General features: G+C 49.8%; 1 protein-coding gene across 2 annotated transcripts in view; it reads left to right on the top strand.

The window, feature by feature from the left end:
- Nucleotides 1–24,125, top strand: part of rdh5 (retinol dehydrogenase 5 (11-cis/9-cis)) — an 88,257-nt gene that overhangs the window by 9,328 nt on the left and 54,804 nt on the right. The window contains exons 2-6 of one of the 2 annotated variants that reach the window (XM_078201060.1): nucleotides 10,774–10,845; nucleotides 13,815–14,145; nucleotides 17,103–17,361; nucleotides 19,160–19,323; nucleotides 22,355–22,998. In XM_078201060.1, coding sequence (XP_078057186.1) covers nucleotides 13,833–14,145; nucleotides 17,103–17,361; nucleotides 19,160–19,323; nucleotides 22,355–22,578 — 960 coding nt within the window. In that variant the 5' untranslated portion in view covers nucleotides 10,774–10,845; nucleotides 13,815–13,832 and the 3' untranslated portion in view covers nucleotides 22,579–22,998. The remainder of the gene's footprint in view (nucleotides 1–10,773; nucleotides 10,846–13,814; nucleotides 14,146–17,102; nucleotides 17,362–19,159; nucleotides 19,324–22,354; nucleotides 22,999–24,125) is intronic. The other variant, XM_078201059.1, reaches the window with a different exon arrangement.

The following is a 24,125-nucleotide window of genomic DNA, read 5'->3' as shown; positions in this document are numbered from 1 at the left end:
GAAAATTGGACACCCTGTGAATTGGACAGGGGAGGTTAGATGCCACGCCCCCATGCCACCAGGGCACATGGGATCAAATCCCAGTGATCAGGTCCATTCCACCATCCATTTGCCAGAGACAGGATATATGGCCAGTATGAGGGTCTCCGGGATCACATTTCTATCCAGTTAAGGAACTAATCCTCAGACCAAATATTGGAGAGCATTCCTTCTGTTCCACAAGCTCCACAGGGGAGACGGAATATTTTGTCTTCAACCCACTGCCCTTTCCTTCCTGGGATCCCGGGCAGCATGGTGGCACAGTGGTTAACACTGCTGCCTCACAGCGCCAGGGACCCGGGTTCAATTCCCAGCTTGGGTCACTGTCTGTGTGGAGTTTGCACGTTCTCCCCGTGTCTGCGTGGGTTTTCTCCGGGTGCTCCGGTTTCCTCCTACAGTCCGAAAGACGTGCTGGTTAGGTGGATTGGCCATGCTAAATTGTCCCTTCGTGTCCAAAGATGTGCAGGTAAGGTGGATTGGCCATGCTAAATTGCCCCTTAGTGACCAAAGATGTGTAGGTTAGGTGGATTGGCCATGATAATTTGCCCCTTAGTGTCCAAAGATGTGTAGGTTAGGTGGATTGGCCATGCTAAATTTCCCCTTAGTGTCCAAAGATGTGTAGGTTAGGTGGATTGGCCATGCTAAATTTCCCCTTAGTGTCCAAAGATGTGTAGATTAGGTGGAATTTTAATTTTTTTTTGTTCATTCGTGGGACATGGGCATCGCTGGCTGGGACAGCATTTATTGCCCATCCCTAGTTGCCCGAGGGCAGTTGAGAGTCAACCACATTGCTGTGGCTCTGGAGTCACATGTAGGCCAGACCGGGTAAGGACGGCAGATTTCCTTCCCTAAAGGACATTAGTGACCCAGATGGGTTTTTCTGACAATGGTTTCATGGTCATCAGTAGATTCTTAATTCCAGATATTTTTTTATTGAATTCAAATTCCACCAGCTACCGTGGCGGGATTCGAACCCGGGTCCCCCAGAACATTAGCTGAGTTGCTAGATTAATAGTCTAGCGATAATATCACTAGACCATTGCCTAACTGGCCATGCTAAATTGCCCCTTAGTGTCAGGGGAACTAAGAGGGTAAATACGTGGGGTTACGGGGATAGGGTGGGATTGTTGTTGGCACAGCCCTGATGGGCCCAATGGCCTCTTTCTACACTGTAGGCATTCTATGATTCTATGATCCCAGTAGATCCTTGTGATTTCTCATTCCAAGCACAAGATTTGTTTGGGAGCCCTTTGGTAAATAAATCGTACTGCAACCTCCAGAACTGCGGCTTAGATTTAAGCCCCTAAAATCCCTTTAAAGTGACACATTGATTTTTTACAAAGGAATTCCTTCGAGGCAGCTCTCGGAAGCAAACTCAGGAAGGAGCTGCAGTGTGTGTTATCTTCTCATGCTTGCCACTGCCAACAGAGCAGTTCAGTGAGTTTGAGTCTTCCCTCTAACTTGTGTGTGCCTCTTCAGGCTGTGTGTTTGTTCCAGTTCAGTTAGGCCAATCACGTATGTCTGTGAAGTCAGTCATGATGTGGAGATGCCGGCGTTGGACTGGGGTGAGCACAGTAAGAGTTTTAACAACACCAGGTTAAAGTCCAACAGGTGTATTTGGTATCAAATGCCATTAGCTTTCGGAGCGCTGCTCCTTCGTCAGATGGAGTGGATATCTGCTCTCAAACTGGGCATACAGAGACACATACTGTCTCTGTCAGCCCCAGCTGCAGAGTTGTCCCATTCCACATACGTCTCTGTATGCCCTGTTTGAGAGCAGATATCCACTCCATCTGACGAAGGAGCAGCGCTCCGAAAGCTAATGGCATTTGCTACCAAATAAACCTGTTGGACTTTAACCTGGTGTTGTTAAAACTCTGACTGTGAAGTCAGTGGCAGGGTACGAGGTCAACCAAGGTGACTAACTGGTCATGGAACAAGGACTTATTCAGACACGAGGGGAAATACTTCTACGGCTTAAACAACAGTGCCCCTTGAGGATAGGAAGAGGAATGGCACTCATGTCATTGCGAAGAAGCAACGACAGGAGAAATGACAAGATCCAGTTGAGTTACGTTTGGGGTCAGTGGGGGAGAAAGGAGCAGCAGTTGGAAGCCTGCGGCCTGGGGGAGGCCACATGCGGCCCATCTGAGTGTGGCCCCCACGAGACATTTTGTTGACCGTTTTTTTTTCAAAAATATACTTTATTCACAAAAAAAACTCTCCAATAAAACATTGCAAAATGACAGATCCAAAAGTTGCAAACAGTGCAAAAAAGAATCATTTTTACAGTACAATACAGTGCTTATTTACAAAAACATTACATTTCGTTACATTTCATTTCTTAAAACTATATACATGTGTCAGAGTTTACTGTGTGCTGTTATTTTTCAGGTTGGCACACAGTTTCACAGGCCGAGGGTATTCTGCAGTTACCCGGCCCTCGGTCTGCCTCGGTTGAGACGCTTTACACAGTGGCCTTTCCCCATTGTGCCTTGGCGGCGGCTGCCCCAAGCTTGAGCGCGTCCCTGAGCACGTCGTCCTGGACCTTGGAATGTGCCAGTCTGCAACACTCGGTCGAGGATGATTCTTTCAGCTGGAAGATCAGCAAGTTTCGGGCGGACCAAAGCGCGTCCTTCACCGAGTTGATGACCCTCCAGCAGCAGTTGATATTTGTCTCGGTGTGCGTCCCCGGAAACAGCCCGTAGAGCACAGAGTCCTGCGTCACCGAGCTGCCCGGGACGAACCGCAACAAATGCCACTGCATCTCACTCCAGACCTTCTTTGCAAAGGCACATTCCACAAGGAGGTGTGCGACCGTCTCATCACCCCCGCAGCCGCTTCGAGGGCAGCGTGCGGTGAGGTTGAGACCTTGGGCGTGCATAAAGGATCTGACGGGGAGTGCCCTTCTCACCACCAGCCAAGCCAGGTCTTGGTGCTTGTTTGTGAGTTCTGGTGATGAGGCATTCTGCCAAATGACATTGACAGTCCGCTCAGGGAACCATCCGACAGGATCTGCCGTCTCCTTTTCTCTCAGGGCCTCAAGGACATTACGTGCTGACCACTGCTTGATAGCCATGTGGTCAAAGGTGTGTTTCCGGAAGAATTTCTCCACGAAGGACAGGTGCTGCGGTACGGTCCAACTACTTGGAGCGTTCCGCGGCAATGTGGCCAGACCCATCCTCCGCAACACTTGGGACAGGTAGAACCTCAAAAAATAGTGGCACTTGTTGTTACTGTACCGAGGATCTACACACAGCTTGATGCAGCCGCACACAAAGGGGGCCATCAGGATGAGGGCGGCGTTGGGAACGTTTTTCCCTCCGTTCTCTGGAGGTTTGTGCATCGCCTCCCTCCGGACACGATCCATCTTTGATCTCCAGATGAACTTGAAGATGGCCCGGGTCACTGCTGCTGCGCAGGACTTGGGGAGAGGCCACACCTGCGCCACGTACAACAACACGGACAGAACCTCGCACCGGATCACAAGGTTCTTCCCAGTAATGGAGAGGGAGCGTTGCTCCCACAATCCCAATTTTTGTCTGGCTTTGGCGATGCGCTCCTCCCAGTTTTTGGCGCATGCCCCTGCCGCTCCGAACCATATCCCCAGCACCTTGAGGTAGTCTGCCCTGACGGTGAAGGGGACAAAGGATGTGTCAGGCCGGTTCCCAAAGAACATGGCCTCACTCTTACCCTGGTTGACTTTGGCCCCCGAGGCCAGCTCGAACTGCTCACAGACTCGAAGAAGCCTGCGAACAGACGAGGGGTCCGAGCAGAAGACAGCCACGTCATCCATGTAGAGGGAGGCTTTGACTTGCGTCCCTCCGCTGCCTGGGATTGTAACCCCTTTGATGCCTGGGTCGCTTCTGAGGGCCTTGGCAAAGGGTTCAATGCAACACACAAAAAGGACGGAGGAGAGAGGGCAGCCCCGCCTGACTCCAGACCTGATCTGAAACATATCTGATTCCCACCCATTGATTGAGACTGCGCTACTGATGTCTGTGTAGAGCAGTTGGATCCAATTGCAGATTCCCTCCCCAAACCCCATTTTGGAGAGCACATCCATCATGTAGCTGTGCGATATTCTGTCAAACGCCTTCTCCTGGTCTAGGCTGATGAGGCAGGTGTCCCACCTGCCTGTCCTGCACGTAGGCGATCGTATCCCTGAGTAGCACGAGGCTATCAGAGATCTTCCTGCCTGGTACAGCACAGGTTTGATCAGGATGGATCACTGACCCCAGAGCAGACTTGACCCGGTTGGCGATGACCTTGGCCAGAATCTTGTAATCCACATTCAATCGTGAAATAGGTCTCCAATTTCTAATTTCTTCCCTTTCCCCCTTCTGCTTGTAGATGAGGGTGATGATGCCTTTCCTCATGGATTCTGACATGCTGCCTTCCAGAAGCATACTCTCGTATACTTCCAGGAGGTCCGGGCCCGTCAAGTCCCACAACGCCGAGTAAAATTCAGCCGGTAAGCCGTCGCTACCGGGAGTTTTACCCTTCTGAAGGGACTCGACTGCCTTTGTCAGCTCATCCAGAGCTACCGGTCTGTCCAGGCTCTCCCGCTCGCCGTCGTCCAAGACTTGCGTGATTGACGACAGGAAAGACTGGGAGGCCGTGCTGTCTGTTGGCTTCAGGTCATACAGTCCGGCATAGAAGGATTTGCAAATCCTCAGAATGTCAGACTGCGATGACCTTACAGAGCCATCTTCTTCCTTCAGGCTTGTGATCACAGAGGTTTCTCTGTGCACCTTCTGGAAGAAGAAACGCGAGCACGTTTCGTCCTGCTCCACGGAGCGGACCCTGGACCGGAAGATAACCTTGGAGGCCTCCGAGGCAAAGAGCGAGGCTTGCTGGCTCTTCACCTCCCGGAGGTCCTCCTTGACATCCACCCCCATCGACTGCAGTTGGAGTAGTTCCTGCATGCTTTTCTGGAGTCGGGACATTTCCCCCCGTCTCTCCCTGGCCTTCTGAACCCCTTTTCGGATAAAGAACCTCTTGATGTTGCCCTTGATGGTTTCCCACCAGAGCGATGGAGACTCAAAGAAGGGTTTCACGGTTCTCCAACCGTGGTAAACCCTCTTGAGTTCCTCGAGGTTCTCTGGGGTCAACAGTTCTACATTAAGCTTCCAGGACCCCCTGCCCACTTTCTGGTTTTCCTCCAGCTGACAGTCTGCCAGCAGGAGGCAGTGGTCAGAGAAGAACACCGGCTTGACGTCGGTGGACCTGACCGTGAGCGCGCGGGATGCAAACATGAAGTCGATCCTGGAGCGGACAGACCCGTCTGGCCGCGACCACGTGTATCTACGCTGCCCTCCGTCTGCTTGGTCGCTGAAGACGTCGAGCAGCTTGGCATCTTTGACTGTTTCCAGCAGGGCTCTGGACGTAGCGTCCAGTTTACTTTCGGCCCTGTTGGATCGGCCGGCCTTGTCAATGATACAGTTAAAGTCCCCACCCAGTATGATTGGCCTGGAGGTGGTGAGTAGCAGTGGCAGCTGTTCAAAAAGTGCCAGCCGCTCGGTCTTGACGGCCGGGGCATACACATTAATCAGCCTGAGAGGGCAGTTTTTGTACGTGACGTCTGCTACGAGGAGGCGTCCTCCCACCACCTCCTTAACTTCGGAGACGGTGAAGTTGCCCCCCCCGCAGCAGAATGCCTAGGCCGGATGAACGGCAGTCGTTCCCACCTGACCAGATGGACGGTCCGTGGGACCACACACTCGACCAGCGCCTGTAGTTGCTGAGGTGTGGTATCCCACACTCCTGCAGGAACAGCAGGTCGGCCTTGACCTTGGCCAGGTAGGACAAGCTGGCCGCACATCTCAGACTATCTTTAACGCTGCGAACATTTAAAGATGCAAACTTTAAAGACATTTTAATGTTTAAAAGGTTTGTCAGTTCTTGCGTGTCCTTCAGTCAGCCTCTTCCAGGTGCTGCATTCCTGTGGCGCCGACGAAATTCTGCAGGGCTGCAGGGCTGAGGTAGCAGTCCGACCCTGCCTCAGGTCCCCGACCACGACTGGGTGACATGGTCGGTGTCGTGTGGCCCTCGGTTGGTGCCGGGCTTGCGGGCCGATCTCCGCCTTGGGCGTTGTCGGTGTCCTCGTTCCTGTTGTCTGGGGTTTGGGGGGCCTCGGCCGCACTGCTGTATCCGTCGGCTGGATGGTCCCCGGCTGCTTTCTGGTTGTTGGTCCGAGTCCATTGTGGTTCCCGTGCCGCTTTTCTAATGCGCCGTTTGATGCTTTGTCGGCTGCCCGCTTTCTTTTCCTCGTCTGAGGAGACGTCGCCCCTGGAGACCCTGGCTGCGCAGGATTTCCTTTTCTGGGTTCTTTTCTTTTTCTTTACCACCTGCCAGGGGCCCTCGGGATCTCCGTTCTCCTGCTCCATGTCCTCTGCGCCCTCTGCTGGTGGTGGTGTGGATGTGTCGTCATCCTGCTGCACTGGGGGGTCCACCTTTGCTTGAGAAGCTTTCTCCGTGCCAGCTTCTTTTGCGGTGGGCTTCTTGTTCCCTGAGGCGGCAGGAGCACTCGCCTACCTCGCTCCGCCTCCGGTGATCTGGGCGTACGTGACCTTCCGCTTGGGGCAGACTCTGTAAACATGGCCAGTCTCCCCACACAGGTTGCAACATTTGCTGTCTTTGCACTCGTCGGTCGAGTGCCCCTCCTTCAGGCAGTTTCTGCAGACGGTGACGCTGCAGCTCGCGGCAAAATGGCCGGTTTTGCCACAGTTGCGGCACAGTCGTGGCTGGCCCGTGTAGTACAGGAAGCCTCGATTCCCTCCGATGGTAAAATTGGAGGGCGGGTGCAGAAGGCCTCCCTTGGGGTCAGTCTTCAGGGTGACTCTTACCTGCCTTTTACAGGTCCATGTTCCGTACTGGTCCATGACGTCCACGCTCTCTCCCTTCACCTCCACGTACCTGGAGAGGAACGTCAGCACATCAGCCGCAGGGACGTAGTGGTTATACATATGGAATGTGATAACCCGGTTCCGCTGGGACGGCATGGTGAACAGGGGCTCCGCCGTCAGGATAGAGAGGGGCCCCTCTTTGCCTTTCTCCTTCACCGCTGTCAGGAGCTTGACGCATCCTGACAGGCTTCTGAAGCTGACATCCACGTGCGGCGGCTTGCTGTACTCAGCCACACTGTAGACGTCTGCTGCTTGGAATCCGCAGCACTCGAACAATACCTTCTTCACGAGGTAATGGCGGCCCACAGGCGAGCCTCCTCCCGAAGGCTTCACCTGGATGGTGTTGGGCTGCCTTTGGCCTGTAGCTTTCAGAGCAGCTGCAGCCATAGCTCGAAAACACTGAGTCTTGCTGTACCGGCGTTAGGTCCAAGACAGAGGCTTGAAACCAGCATAAAGATCCACCAGTAGCAGCAGAGCTCAAGTGTTGCAGACGGTCGTCTGCCGGTTGTCTGACGCCTGCTTCTTCAATCCACAATCCCCATCGAGACTCAATAGCTCCTTGCGAAATCCGAGCTCTTGGCTTTGATCATACACTTGATCTTAGCCAAAAGGCCAAGAGGTCACAGGGGAGGTTAGATGCCACCCCCCCCCCATGCCACCAGGGCACATGGGATCAAATCCCAGTGATCAGGTCCATTCCACCATCCATTTGCCAGAGACAGGATATATGGCCAGTATGAGGGTCTCCGGGATCACATTTCTATTCAGTTAAGGAACTAATCCTCAGACCAAATATTGGAGAGCATTCCTTCTGTTCCACAAGCTCCACAGGGGAGACGGAATATTTTGTCTTCAACCCACTGCCCTTTCCTTCCTGGGATCCCGGGCAGCATGGTGGCACAGTGGTTAACTGCTGCCTCACAGCGCCAGGGACCCGGGTTCAATTCCCGGCTTGGGTCACTGTCTGTGTGGAGTTTGCACATTCTCCCCGTGTCTGCGTGGGTTTCCTCTGGGTGCTCCGGTTTCCTCCCACACTCCAAAGATGTGCAGGTTAGGTGGATTGGCCATGCTAAATTGCCCCTTCGTGTCCAAAGATGTGCAGGTAAGGTGGATTGGCCATGCTAAATTGCCCCTTAGTGTCCAAAGATGTGAAAGTTAGGTGGATTGGCCATGCTAAATTGCCCCTTAGTGTCCAACAATGTGTAGGTTAGGTGGATTGGCTATGCTAAATTGTCCCTTAGTGTCCAAAGATGTGCAGGTTAGGTGGATTGGCCATGCTAAATTGTCCCTTAGTGTCCAAAGATGTGTAGGTTAGGTGGATTGGCCATGCTAAATTGTCCCTTAGTGTCCAAAGATGTGCAGGTTAGGTGGATTGGCCATGCTAAATTGTCCCTTAGTGTCCAAAGATGTGTAGGTTAGGTGGATTGGCCATGCTAAATTGTCCCTTAGTGTCCAAAGATGTGCAGGTTAGTGGGATTGGCCATGCTAAATTGTCCCTTAGAGTCCAAAGATGTGCAGGTTAGGTGGATTGGCCATGCTAAATTGTCCCTTAGTGTCCAAAGATGTGTAGGTTAGGTGGATTGGCCATGCTAAATTGTCCCTTAGTGTCCAAAGATGTGTAGGTTAGGTGGATTGGCCATGCTAAATTGCCCCTTAGTGTCCAACAATGTGTAGGTTAGGTGGATTGGCTATGCTAAATTGTCCCTTAGTGTCCAAAGATGTGCAGGTTAGGTGGATTGGCCATGCTAAATTGTCCCTTAGTGTCCAAAGATGTGTAGGTTAGGTGGATTGGCCATGCTAAATTGTCCCTTAGTGTCCAAAGATGTGCAGGTTAGGTGGATTGGCCATGCTAAACTGTCCCTTAGTGTCCAAAGATGTGTAGGTTAGGTGGATTGGCCATGCTAAATTGTCCCTTCGTGTCCAAAGATGTGCAGGTTAGGTGGATTGGCCATGCTAAATTGTCCCTTAGTGTCCAAAGATGTGCAGGTTAGGTGGATTGGCCATGCTAAATTGTCCCTTCGTGTCCAAAGATGTGTAGGTTTGCTGCCCGTTACTGGAGACGGGCGGGAAATTAGTGGTGTCCAACATTACATAAAAACAGAGAAACTCGAAGCAGGAGGAGGCCCTTCGAGCCTGCTCCACCATTCATCTTGATCATGGCTGTTCATCGAATTCATCCCCCCTCCCCCCTATATCCCTTGATCCCTGTAGCCCCAAGATGGCGCCACGGTGGCACAGTGGTTAACACTGCTGCCTCACAGCGCCAGGGACCCGTGTTCGAATCCTGGCTTGGGTCACTGTCTGTGCAGAGTCTGCACGTCCTCCCCGTGTCTGTGCGAGTTTCCTCCGGGTACTCCAGTTTCCTCTGAAAGACCTGCTGGTTAGGGTGCATTGGCCATACTAAATTCTCCCTCAGTGAACCCGAACAGGAGTGTGGCGACTAGGGGATTTTCACAGTAACTTCATTGCAGTGTTAATGTGATCCTGTTTGTGACATTAATAAATAAACTTTAAAACCTTAGCTTATATCTAATTTCTTAGAAAGAAGTCATAGAAACCCTACAGTACAGAAAGAGGCCATTCAGCCCATCGAGTCTGCACCGAACACAATCCCACCCAGGTCCTACTCCCATATCCCTACATATGTACCCACTAACCCACACATCTCAGGACACTAAGGGCAATTTTTAGCATAGCCAATCAACCTAACCCACACGTCTTTGGACTGTGGGAGGAAACCGGAACACCCGGAGGAAACCCACACAGACACGAGGAGAATGTGCAAACTCCACACAGACAGTGACCCAAGCCAGGAATCGAACCCAGGTCGCTGGAGCTGTGAAGCAGCAATGCTAACCACTGTGCTACCGTGCCCGCTTCTTGAAATCAGACAACGTTTTGGCCTCAACTACTTTCTGTGGGAGTGAATTCCACACATTCACCACCCTCTGGGTGAAGAAATTTCTCCTCACCTCAGTTCTAAAAGGTTTACCCTTTATCCTCAAACTATGACCCCTAGTTCTGGACTCCCCCACCATCAGGAACATTCTTTCTGAATCTACCCTGTCTAACCCTGTTAGAATTTTATAAGTTTCTATGAGATCCTCTCTCACTCTTCCAAACTCCAGTGAATATAATCCTAACTGACTTAGTCTCTCATCTAATCCTAACAACTCATTAACTCCACACAGACAGTGACCTGAGGCTGGAATTGAACCCAGGTCCCTGTGAGGCAGCAGTGCTAACCACTGAATTCAGGGTTTGTATCAGTGACTTCGAGGAAAGTGTTCCAGTTACTGTCCATGCACTGTGGATAACACATTAAGATCTGCGCTGCTTTCAGAATCTTGACGCTGGGTTCTGAATTGAAGTCTATTTCAAAGAATGAGTCCTGTCGGTAATAATCGATAAATATCTGAAATTCATGACCAGTGGTGAGGGTTGACAGGGAAGGAGGATGTAAGTAAAGTACAAAATCGCAAATAAGTGGGTGGCACGGTAGCACAGTGGTTAGCACTGCTGCTTCACAGCGCCGGGGACCCGGGTTCCATTCCTGGCTTGGGTCACTGTCTGTGTGGAGTCTGCACATTCTCCCCGTGTCTGCGTGGGTTTCATCCGGGTGCTCCGGTTTCCTCCCACATTCTGAAAGACGTGCTGGTTAGATGCATTAACCCCAACAGGCACCGGAGTGTGGTGACGAGGGGAATTTCACAGTAACTTCATTGCAGTGTTAACGTAAACCTTACTTGTGACTAATACATAAACTTAAAAAAAAGAATTAGTTGACCTGCTGAGATTTTCCAGCAATTTTCTGTTTTTGTTTCAGATTCCAGCATCCACACTGCCTTTATCTCAGCATTCAACTCTTCTCTTCCAGTAAGAAGTCTCACAACACCAGGTTAAAATCCAACAGGTTTATTTGGAATCACGAGCTTTCGGAGCACTGCCCCTTCATCATCGACTCACCCTCACAGTACAAATCTTATCCTATTTTCTTTGCTCTCAGCTCTGACGAAGGGTCATCCAGACTCGAAACGTTGGCTCTATTCTCTCCCCACAGATGCTGTCAGACCTGCTGAGATTTTCCAGCATTTTCTGCTTTTGTTTCCGATTCCAGCATCCGCAGTAATTGACGTTTATCCGAGTGAGTGTACAATACCGTATACAATATATGCAGATAAACTCAGCAGGTCTGGCAGCATCTGTGGCGAGAGACAGGGGGCCGGATTCTCCGACCTCGCCTGCAGCCGGGATTCTCCAATCCCGCTACAGTTAATGGAGATCCAGCTGAGTGCCAAATTCTCCGTCCTCGCTGGCAACGGGGCGTGAACGGCCGGAGAATTCCGGCCAGAGTTAACTTTCCGGATGGAAATGAGCCTCAGAATGCTGGGTCCATTTCTGGCCCGTCACACAGTGGGAGTTATGGAGACCCCAGTAAAGCTTCAGAGGAAGATGACTGGACCAGATTAGTCGAGGAACACTCTGCTAGTCTGAGGGAGAGACTTTGGCCAAACAATAGTACTTCAATGATGAGGCAACGTGTGGACAAAGAGTCATATTGGACTCAAACCCCCTCACTCACGTCGGGTTAGATTCATAGAATCATAGAATCCCTACAGTGCAAAAGGAGCCCATTCGGCCCATCGAGTCTGCACCAACCACAATCCCACCCAGGCCCTATCCCCATAACCCCACATATTTACCCTGCTAATCCCCCAACACTAAGGAGCAATTTGCCATGGCCAATCAACCTAACCCACACATCTTTGGATATGAAGGAGCAATTTAGCATGGCCAATCCACCTAACCTACTCATCTTTGGACACTAAGGGGCAATTTAGCATGGCCAATCCACCTAACCTACTCATCTTTGGACACTAAGGGGCAATTTAGCATGGCCAATCCACCTAGCCTACTCATCTTTGGACACTAAGGGGCAATTTATCATGGCCAATCCACCTAACCTGCACATCTTTGGACACTAAGGGGCAATTTAGCATGGCCAATCCACCTAACCTGCACATCTTTGGACACTCAGGGGCAATTTAGCATGGCCAATCCACCTAACCTGCAAATCTTTGGAGTGTGGGAGGAAACTGGAGCACCCGGCGGAAACCCACGCAGACACGGGAAGAACATGCAAACTCCACACAGACAGTGACCCAAGGCCGGAATTGAACCCGGGTCCCTGGCGCTGTGAGGCAGCAGTGCTAACCACTGTACCACCATGCCGTGCTGGTGGCCATACAGGCGAGCCACACTAAACGCAGCAGAGATTGGCGGGACTGGAAGATCCTGCTGGTGGCCAATGGCGAGCACCCTCCACCTCCCACTGCATGGGGGGCGGATCTGGAAAATCCTGCTCGTGAACCCTGTGCTTTTCTCCAGCGCTTCCTGCTTTTATTCCAGGCCTCCAGAATCGGCAGCCCTTTGCTGCTTTTTTAGTGAAAATTATTTAAATTGGTCAGGTGCTTTTATTTGAATTAGATAAGTTAAAGAGAACGAGGGGGTCAGACATCCAAGCTGTGTCAGCACAGGACAAAGTTCACTGTTGGGAAGGTTTTCCTTTCCAACAGGCTCATTGATCTTTGGAACTGGCTTCTCCAGTCGGTGTACATTTGTACACTCCATGGGAAGGCAGTGATGCAGCGGTATTGTCGTGGGACTAGTAATCCAGAGGATCAGGGATCGAATCCCACCCTGGTAGATGGTGAAATTTGAATTCACTAAAAAATTTTAATTAATCTGGAATCTACTGGTGACCATGAAACCATTGTCGGAAAAACCCATCTGGTTCACTAATGTCCTTTAGGGAAGGAAATCTGCCGTCCTGACCCGGTCTGGCCTACATGTGACTCCAAACATGCAGCAATGCCCCTCTGAAAGGGCCGAGCAAGCCATTCAATTGTAGGACAATGAGGGATGGTCAATACGGGTGGCACAGTGGTTGGCACTGCTGCCTCACAGCCTGGGTTCGATTCCTGGCTTGGGTCACTGTCTGTGTGGAGTCTGCACATTCTCCCCGTGTCTGCGTGGGTTTCCTCCGGGTGCTCCGGTTTCCACAGTCCAAAGATGTGCAGGTTAGATGGATTGGCCATGCTAAATTGTCCCTTAGTGTCCAAAGATGTGCAGGTTAGATGGATTGGCCATGCTAAATTGTCCCTTAGTGTCCAAAGATGTGTAGGTTAGGTGGATTGGCCATGCTAAATTGTCCCTTAGTGTCCAAAGATGTGCAGGTTAGGTGGATTGGCCATGCTAAATTGTCCCTTAGTGTCCAAAGATGTGCAGGTTAGGTGGATTGGCCATGCTAAATTGTCCCTTCGTGTCCAAAGATGTGTAGGTTAGGTGAATTGGCCATGCTAAATTGCCCCTTAGTGTCCAAAGATGTGCAGGTTAGATGGATTGGCCATGCTAAATTGCCCCTTAGTGTCCAAAGATGTGCAGGTTAGATGGATTGGCCATGCTAAATTGTCCCTTAGTGTCCAAAGATGTCTAGGTTTGGTGAATTGGCCATGCTAAATTGTCCCTTAGTGTCAGGGAGATTTGCACGGTTAATATGTGGGGTTACGGGGATGGGGCCTGGGTGGGATTGATGTTGGTGCAGATGGGCCGAATGACCTATGAAATGCTGGCCCAGCCAGCGACAACCACTTCCCCTGAAGGAATTGAAAGAAAATTAAACCTTTTGTGTCAACCTTGGAACCCTGGGGCTTGCTCGCTCTGTTTGAAGCAATAGCACACTGAGTCGTGTATTTGCCTATTTAAGACAACCACACTATCTGTAGGTCAAAGGGTAACTTGTGCGCGGTGTTGATATTGTGAGCCAGTGAAGATGACTTTCTCTTTTACAACTCATTGCCCCCTCAGGTTCTTCAGACAGACTCCATGTGGGGGTATCTCCTCTTTGCTGCTTTTCTGCTTGCTGTTGGCTGGCTGCTCAGGGACCGTCAGAAGATCAGAAATGTCAGAGACAAGTACGTCTTCATCACTGGGTGCGACACGGGCTTTGGCAACCTCTTGGCCAAACGCCTGGACCGGCAAGGATTCCGAGTCCTCGCCGGCTGCCTGACGCAAAAAGGAGCGGACACCCTGCAGAGGGGCGACTCAACCAAACTCAAAGCTGTCTTGCTTGATGTGACCGATTCTAGCAGCATTAAGAAGACCGCGGACTGGGTCCAGGCAGAGGTGGGAGAGAAAGGTACCTGTCGGCCGGTCGGTACGGAAAGAAGGGCCTTCCCTTCCTCGTGTTGCACTATGGTGAACTATTGCAGACAAAGACATTTCCATTCTTGGCGTCACCACCAACACCCCACAATGCTGTAACCAAACTCGGCACCCTCTATAACCCGTCGGTTGTGACCAGATTTGATTTGAATTATTATTGTCAGATGTATTGGGATACAGTGAAAAGTATTGTTTCTTGCGCACTCTACAGACAAAGCATACTGTTCATAGAGTACATAAGGGAGAAGGAAAGGAGAGGGTGCAGAATATAGTGTTACAGTCATAGCTCGGGTGTAGAGAAAGATCAACTTAATATTTGATTTATTCTTGTCACATGTATTGGGATACAGTGAAAAGTATTGTTTCTTGCGCGCTATACAGACAAAGCTTACTGTTCATAGAGTACATAGGGGAGAAGGAAAGGAGAGGGTGCCGAATATAGCGTTACAGTTACAGATAGGGTGTAGAAAAAGAACAATTTAATGCGAGGTAGGTCCATTCAAAAGTCTGATGGCAGCAGGGAAGAAGCTGTTCTTGAGTCGGTCGGTACGTGACCTCAGACTTTTGTATCTTTTTCCCGACGGAAGAAGGTGGAAGAGAGAATGTCCGGGGTGCCTTTGATTATGCTGGCTGCTTTTCCCGAGGCAGCAGGAAGTGTAGACAGAGTCAATGGATGGGAGGCCGGTTTGCGTGATGGATTGGGCTACGTTCGCAACCCTTTGTAGTTCCTTGCGGTCTTGGGCAGACCAGGAGCCCATACCAAGCTGTGATACAACCAGAAAGAATGCTTTCTATGGTGCATCTGTAAAAGTTGGTGAGAGTTGTAGCTGACATGCCAAATTTCCTTCGTCTTCTGAGAAAGTAGAGGCATTGGTGGGCTTTCTTAACTATAGTGTCGGCATGGGGGGACAGGACAGGTTGTTGGTGATCTGGACACCTGGAAACCTGAAGCTCTCGACCATCTCCACTCCATCATCTTTGAAGTAGACAGGGGCATGATAATGTGACACCGACCAATTTACAATCTCACCTTCCAGGTCCACTTTCCCAAGTGTAGGAACGTTGTTTCTTACCCAGATACTAACAGAGCCAAGAAAATGTCACACTGTTGCTAAAGGTACCTGACTTGACCTCAGTCAACACAGATCAGGAGTCGAACTTGTGACTCCCTGGTCTCCATGACGCTTGGTTAGTGGTCTCACGAGCTGAGCCGTTACACGGTCAATTTACCACTGGCTTTGTGATGTGACCCAATGACCATCAGATAAGATGGGAGGAACTTTTTTCAGCTCCTTGGAGACAGGTTTGGAGATGATCAGGCTGGCAAGATGGCAACAAAAAAAACAAAATGGCTGACTCACATCCTCGCACTTATATTGGACGCAACTTCAGAGCAGTGAGGGCAACCTCGTGGCGCCAAAAAGCCAATTCAGGACAGAAATAGCAAATGCTGGGAAAACTCTGCAGGCCTGGCAGCATCTGTGGAGAGAGGAACACAGAGTTAATGTTTTGAGTCCCTGTGAGCCTTCTACAGATCTCAGTTCCAAAGAAAGACCTGTTCCTCCTAATATCCCTAAAGTTTTGTGCAAAGATCACTCCATACAAATGATTGTTATCTGCTGAAGAGAGTCCGTACCATGTGTCCTTTGCATTTTCCAAAGCAGAAATTATGATTGATCAAGAAATGTAACCCTACGTAGAAGATTTGGGGTGGGCATGGTGGCGCAGTGGTTAGCACTGCTGCCTCACAGCGCCAGGGACCCAGGTTCGATTCCCGGCCTCGGGTCACTGTCTGTGTGGAGTTTGCATGTTCTCCCCGTGTCTGCGTGGGTTTCCTCCGGGTGCTGCAGTTTCCTCCCACACTCCAAAGATGTGTAGGTTAGGTGGATTGGCCACGCGAAATTGTCCCTTAATGTCCAAAGATGTACGGATTAGGTGGATTGGCTATGCTAAATTGCCCCTTAGTGTCCAAAGATGTGCAGGTTAGGTGGATTGGCCATGCTAAATTGCCCCTTAGTGCCCAAAGACGTGCAGGTTAGGGGGATTGCCCATGTTAAATTGTCCCTTAGTGTCTAAAGATGTGTAGGTAAGGTGGATTGGCCATGCTAAATTGACGCTTAGTGTCCAAAGATGTGTAGGTAAGGTGGATTGGCCATGCTAAATTGACGCTTAGTGTCCAAAGATGTGTAGGTTAGGTGGATTGGCCATGCTAAATTGCCCCTTAGTGTCCAAAGATGTGCAGGTTAGGTGGATTGGCCATGTTAAATTGTCCCTTAATGTCCAAAGATGTACGGATTAGGTGGATTGGCTATGCTAAATTGCCCCTTAGTGTCCAAAGATGTGCAGGTTAGGTGGATTGGCCATGCCAAATTGCCCCTTAGTGCCCAAAGACGTGCAGGTTAGGGGGATTGCCCATGTTAAATTGTCCCTTAGTGTCTAAAGATGTGTAGGTAAGGTGGATTGGCCATGCTAAATTGACGCTTAGTGTCCAAAGGTGTGTAGGTAAGGTGGATTGGCCATGCTAAATTGACGCTTAGTGTCCAAAGATGTGTAGGTTAGGTGGATTGGCCATGCTAAATTGCCCCTTTGTGTCCAAAGATGTGTAGGTTAGATGGGTTAGCCATGGGAAATGTGTGGGGTTATGGGGATAGTGCGGGGTTATGGGGATAGGGTTGGACTGAGGGCTTGTGTAAGGTGCTCTGTCAGAGAGTCGGTGCAGACTCAATGGGCCGAATGGCCTCCTTCTGCATGGCAGGGATTCTATGATTGACTATGATTTCCAAGGTACACTTGGAAGCAGCAGTGAGTCACTTTTGTCCTTTCTGGTCCATGTGAAGAACGGGTGAAAAAACGTCGCAAAAAATCTCCCCATTTCAGTCACAATTCTGGAATGTCTCAAGTTGTCTTTTATGTGTATGTGTTTTTTGACAGGCCTCTGGGGGTTAGTCAACAACGCGGGCAGGGCTATTCCCATTGGCCCCACGGAATGGATGACAATGGAGGATTATTTCAAAGTACTGAACGTGAATTTGATCGGATTGATGGAGGTCACGCTGACCTTTCTCCCGCTGGTCAAGAAGGCCAGGGGTCGGGTGGTGAATGTGGCCAGCGTTATGGGGAGGGTGTCGTTCGCAGGCGGTGGATACTGTCTCTCAAAGTGTGGAGTGGAGTCTTTCTCCGACAGCCTGAGGTTAGCGTTGATACTTGCACCCACTGGTATTGGACTAACAAAGGCATCGTGCAATATATGTGTGTACCGGTCAGTCTGAACTCTCCCCAAGGAGCTAAAGTGTTCTTAAATTTCAGCAGATGTTTACGCAACAATACTCTCTCCTGCCTCACTGCGTGGAGTCTTTCTTTTCTTTAAAGAAGTTCCATAGGGGTGGCATTAGAATCATAGAATACCTACAGTGCAGAAAGAGGCCATTCAGCCCATCAAGTCTGCACCAGCAACAATCCCACCCAGGCCCTATCTCTCTAACCCCATGTATTTACCCCAGCTAATCCCCCAACACTAAGGGACAATGTGGCATGGCCAATCAACTTAACCCGCACATCTTTGGACACTAAGGGACAATTTAGCATGGCCAATCCACCTAACCTGCACATCTTTGGACACTAAGGGACAATTTAGCATGGCCAATCAACTTAACCTGCACATCTTTGGACACTAAGGGACAATTTAGCATGGCCAATCCCACTAACCTGCACATCTTTGGACACTAAGGGACAATTTAGCATGGCCAATCAACTTAACCTGCACATCTTTGGACACTAAGGGACAATTTAGCATGGCCAATCCACCTAACCCGCACATCTTTGGACACTAAGGGGCAATTTCGCATGGCCAATCAACTTAACCCGCACATCTTTGGACACTAAGGGGCAATTTAGCATGGCCAATCCACCTAACCTGCACATCTTTGGACACTAAGGGACAATTTAGCATGGCCAATCAACTTAACCTGCACATCTTTGGACACTAAGGGACAATTTAGCATGGCCAATCCCACTAACCTGCACATCTTTGGACACTAAGGGACAATTTAGCATGGCCAATCAACTTAACCTGCACATCTTTGGACACTAAGGGACAATTTAGCATGGCCAATCCACCTAACCCGCACATCTTTGGACACTAAGGGACAATTTAGCATGGCCAATCCACCTAACCTGCACATCTTTGGACACTAAGGGACAATTTAGCATGGCCAATCCACCTAACCCGCACATCTTTGGACACTAAAGGGAATTTAGCACGGCCAATCACCTAACCTACACATCTTTGGACACTAAGGGGCAATTTAGCATGGCCAATCCACCTATCGACACATCTTTGGACACTAAGGGACAAATTAGCATGGCCAATCCACCTAATCTGCACATCTTTGGACACTATGGGGCAATTTAGCATGGCCAATCCCCCTAACCTGCACACATTTGGACACTAAAGGGCAATTTAGCATGGCCAATCCACCTAACCTGCACATCTTTGGACTGTGGGAGGAAATCGGAGCACCCGGAGGAAACCCACGCAGACACGGGGAGAATGTGCAGACAACACACAGACAGTGACCCAAGCCGGGAATCGAACCCGGGTCCCTGGCGCTGTGAAGCAGCAGTGCTAACCACTGTGCCATCATACAGTCCGTTAATATCGACATTCAAAATCCTAAGGGGTATTGACAGGGTGGATGTGGAGAGGACGTTTCTTCTTGTGGGAGATTCTAGAACTCGGAGGTCACTGTTTAAAAATAAGCGGTCGTTCATTTAAGACGGAGATGAGGAGAAATGTTTTCTCTCAGAAGGTTGTGAGTCTCTGGAACGCTCTTCCTCAAAAGGCAATGGGAGTAGAATCTTTTTTCAGACAAGTGGCTAACTGGGGGAGGGGTGCAGCTGTGCTCAGAGAGACGAAAAATCAACAAAAGTTGGCAGTGGTGGGGAACATGTCTTGTTGAACCCTGTACTTGTTCCATTTTCCTTTTTAGGCGGGACATGCACTATTTTGGTGTTCGGGTTTGCATCATTGAGCCTGGCTTCTTCAAAACAGCTGTGACAAACCTGGAAGGCATTGAAAATGACCTGCAGCGTCTGTGGGACAGACTATCTCCAGAGGTCCGCCAGAGTTATGGACAGAAATACTTTGAGAAGTGTAAGTGGCCCTCAGTTCAGTCTGACTGGACTGAATCATACCGCGATGGCTCTGACCATCGGGAACACCTGTTAGGAAGCTGGATGATTTTAGAGTCATGGAATCCCTACAGTGCAGAAGAAGGCCATTCAGCCTATCGTGTCTGCTCCAACAACAATCCCACCCAGGCCCTATCCCCATAACCCCATGCATTTACCCCAGCTAGCCCCCTGACACTAAGGGACAATTTAGCATGGCCAATCCACCTAACCCACACATCTTTGGGCACTAAGGGGCAATTTAGCATGGCCAATCCACCTAACCTGCACATCTTTGGACACTAAGGGGCAATTTAACATGGCCAATACACCTAACCTGCACATCTTTGGACACTAAGGGGCAATTTAGCATGGCCAATCCACCTAACCTACACATCTTTGGACACTAAGGGACAATTTAGCATGGCCAATCCACCTAATCTACACATCTTTGGACACTAAGGGGCAATTTAGCATGGCCAATCCACCCAATCTACACATCTTTGGACACTAAGGGGCAATTTACCATGGCCAATCCACCTAACCTACACATCTTTGGACACTAAGGGGCAATTTAGCATGGCCAATCCACCCAACCTACACATCTTTGGACACGAAGGGGCAATTTAGCATGGCCAATCCACCCAACGTACACATCTTTGGACACTAAGGGGCAATTTAGCATGGCCAATCCACCTAACCTACACATCTTTGGACACTGAGGGACAATTTAGCATGGCCAATCCACCTAACCTGCACATCTTTGGACACTGAGGGACAATTTAGCATGGCCAATCCACCTAACCCACACATCTTTGGACACTAAGGGACAATTTAGCATGGCCAATCCACCTAACCTGCACATCTTTGTTCAAAGAGGTAGTTACATCAGTCAGTTGCAGAACAGACTGTTCAGGAGATAATCTGTGCTTGGACCCCAGCTGTTCACATTATATATTAATGGTTTGGAAGAGGGAACTGAATGTATTATCTCCAAATTTACAGATGATACAAAGTTGGGTGGGAGGGTGAGCTGTGAGGAGGATGTAGAGATGCTTCAGCGTGATTTGGACAGGCTGAGTGTGTGGGTATCTACATAACAGATGCAGGATAATGTGGATAAATGTGAGGTTATCCACTTTGGTAGCTTAAATAGGAAGACAGATTATTACCTGAATGGGTGTAAATTGAGAGAGGGAGATACTCAGCGAGACCTTGGAGTCCTCGGGCATCAGTCGCTGAAAGTAAGCGCGCAGGTACAGCAGGCAGTAAAGAAGGCAAATGGTATGTTGGCCTTCATAGCGAGAGGATTTGAGTACAGGGATAGGGATGTTTTGCTGCAATTGTACAGGGCGTTAGTGAGACCACACCTGGAGTATTGTGTGCAGTTTTGGTGTCCTGATCTGAGGAAGGATGTCCTTGCTATAGAGGGAGCGCAGCGAAGGTTTACCAGGCTGATTCCTGGGATGGCATGTCTGTCATATGAGGAGAGACTGAGTCGGTTAGGATTATATTCACTGGAGTTTAGAAGAGTGAGAGGGGATCTCACAAAAACTTATAAAATTCTAACAGGGTTAGACAGGGTAGATTCAGAAAGAATGTTCCCGATGGTGGGGGAGTCCAGAACTAGGGGTCATAGTTTGAGGATAAGGGGTAAACCTTTTAGGACTGAGGTGAGGAGAAATTTCTTCACCCAGAGGGTGGTGAATGTGTGGAATTCACTCCCACAGAAAGTAGCTGAGGCCAAAACGTTGTGTGATTTCAAGAGGAAATTAGATATCGCTCTTGGGAGTAAAGGGATTGAGGGATATGGGGGGAAGGGGGGATCAGGATATTGAATTCGATGATCAGGCAAATGCAGTATTAAGTGGATAAATTTAGGATTGTTATTGGACATCAGCCATTCCATGTGGTGTAGGTACACTCACAGTGCTGTTAGGGAGGGAGTTCCAGGATTGTTACTGAACATCAGTCAGTCCATGTGGTGTAGGTACACCCACAGTGCTGTTAAGGAGGGAGTTCCAGGATTGTTATTGGACATCAGTCAGTCCATGTGGTGTAGGTACACCCATAGTGCTGTTAGGGAGGGAGTTTCAGGATTGTTACTGAACATCAGTCAGTCCATGTGGTGTAGGTACACCCACAGTGCTGTTAGGGAGAGAGTTCCAGGATTGTTTTTGGACATCAGTCAGTCCATGTGGTGTAGGTACACCCACAGTGCTGTTAGGGAGGGAGTTCCAGGATTGTTATTGGACATCAGTCAGTCCATGTGGTGTAGGTACACCCACAGTGCTGTTAGGGAGGGAGTTCCAGGATTTTGACCCAGCGACAGTGAAGGAACGGCCGATAGGTTTCCAAGTCAGGATGGTGAGGGACTTGGAGGGGAACTTGCAGGTGGTGGTGTTCCCAGGTATCTGCTGCCCTTGTTCTTCTAGATGGAAGTGGTTGTGTGTTTGGAAGGTGCTGCCTAAGGATCTTTGGTGAGTTGCTGCAGTGCATCTTGTAGGTGGTACACACTGCTGCTACTGAGCGTCGGTGATGGAGGGAGTGAATGTTTGTGGATGGGGTGCCAATCAAGCGGGGCTGCTTTGTCCTGGATGGTGTTGAGCTTCTTGAGTGTTGTTGGAGCTGCACCCATCCAGGCAAGTGGGGAGTATTCCATCACACTCCTGACTTGTACCTTGTAGATGGTGGACAGGCTTTGGGGAGTTAGGAGGTGAGTTACTCGCCGCAGGATTCCCAGCCTCTGACCTGCTCTGGTAGCAGAAAAAAAAAGTTTGTGACAGACCCCAATTTCCTCCAACCCTTTGTGTGTATTTTCCACTGACTCTGCCGAGTCAGGAAAGGGGGAGCAGCCTCACGATAACTCATTGGCATCACTAAGCAAATTTATACAATTGACGCATTGGGGACCGGGGTAAAATGAAATGAAGAGATATTATATTTATGAGCACTGAGTACCTTCGGTACAGAGCAGTCCAGCGTATTTGAAGGTGTTTCTCTTTCCTTTCCAGATGTGAAGGTCCAGAGGTTTTCCATGAATGCGATTTGCGATGGGGACCTGTCCAAAGTCACAGACTGTATGGAGCATGCTCTAACCGCCAGTCACCCTCGCACGCGATACGCTGCCGGTTGGGATGCCAAGTTGTTCTGGATTCCTCTCTCTTACATGCCGACGGTCCTTAGCGATTTCATGCTCGCTCTCCTCTTGCCAAAACCTTCCCAAAGTGTCTGCTAAATGGGGGTTCGAGGTCAAGTCAGCAGATCCGAACGAGGCGAAGGGACCACGCCGGTCCACAACAATTCTAGGGGCTGATTTTCAGGGCTTCCACCTGATGGCAACAAGGCCAAAAATGGAAGGTCCCCACCCGCTGTCCAATCCTCACTTCCGATATGGTGACTATTTCCAATCCATGGTAACAATGGTCGTCCTCAGCTGCCTGATTTGGAAGACACATCTGATTCCCACTCTGATTTTTAAAAAATGTCCTTTTATGAGATGTGGGTGCCGCAAGGTCAGCATTTGTTGCGCAACCCACCACGGCACGGTGGCACAGTGGTTAGCACTGCTGCCTCACAGCGCCAGGGTCCCAGGTTCAATTCCGGCCTCGGGTCACTGTCTGTGTGGAATTTGCACACTCTCTGCGTGTCTGCGTGGGTTTCCTGCGGGTGCTCCGGTTTCCTCCCACAGTCCAGAGATGTATAGGTTAGGTGGATTGGCCATGCTAAATTGCCCCTTAGTGTCCAAAGATGTGCAGGTTAGGTGGATTGGCCATGCTAAATTGCCCCTTAGTGTCCAAAGATGTGCAGGTTAGGTGGATTGGCCATGCTAAATTGCCCCTTAGTGTCCAAAGATGTGCAGGTTAGGTGGATTGGCCATGCTAAATTGCCCCTTCGTGTCCAAAGATGTGCAGGTTAGGTGGATTGGCCATGCTAAATTGCCCCTTCGTGTCCAAAGATGTGCAGGTTAGGGGGATTGGCCATGCTAAATTGCCCCTTAGTGTCCAAAGATGTGCAGGTTAGGTGGATTGGCTGTGTAAATTGCCCCTTTGTGTCCAAAGATGTGCGGGTTAGGTGGATTGGCCATGCTAAATTGCCCCTTAGTGTCCAAAGATGTGCAGGTTAGGTGGATTGGCCATGCTAAATTGCCCCTTCGTGTCCAAAGATGTGCAGGTTAGGTGGATTGGCCATGCTAAATTGCCCCTTAGTGTCCAAAGATGTGCAGGTTAGGTGGATTGGCCATGCTAAATTGCCCCTTAGTGTCCAAAGATGTGCAGGCTAGGTGGATTGGCCATGCTAAATTGTCCATTAGTGTCCAAATCTGTGCAGATTAGGTGGATTGTCCATGCTAAATTCCCCCTTTGTGTCAGGGGGATTAGCAGGGTAAATGCGTGGGATTACGGGGATAGGGCCTGGGTGGGATTGTGGTCGGTGCAGACTCGATGGGCCGAATGGCCTCCTTCTGCACTGTCGGGATTCTACGATTCTAATTGCACTTGAACTGAGTGTCTCGCTGGGCCATTTCAGAGGGCAATTGAGAATTAACCACATTGCTGTGGCTCTAGAGTTACATGTAGGCCAGACCGGGTAAGGACGGCAGATTTCCTTCCCTTAAGGACATTAATGAACCGGAATGGTTTTTAATGACAATCAATGATCTTTGTCATGGTCACCGTTGGGAGACGAGCTTTAAATTCCATTTACTAATTGTATTTACGTTCCACCGGCTGCTATGGTGGGATTTGAACCCCTGTTTCCCAGAACGTTATCCTAGGCTTCTGGATT

This window comes from Mustelus asterias, chromosome X (assembly GCF_964213995.1).
Source record: "Mustelus asterias chromosome X, sMusAst1.hap1.1, whole genome shotgun sequence".
NCBI classification, from domain to species: domain Eukaryota; kingdom Metazoa; phylum Chordata; class Chondrichthyes; order Carcharhiniformes; family Triakidae; genus Mustelus; species Mustelus asterias.
Note: the sequence above shows the minus strand (reverse complement) of the source record. Positions and strands in the feature narration are given on the sequence as shown.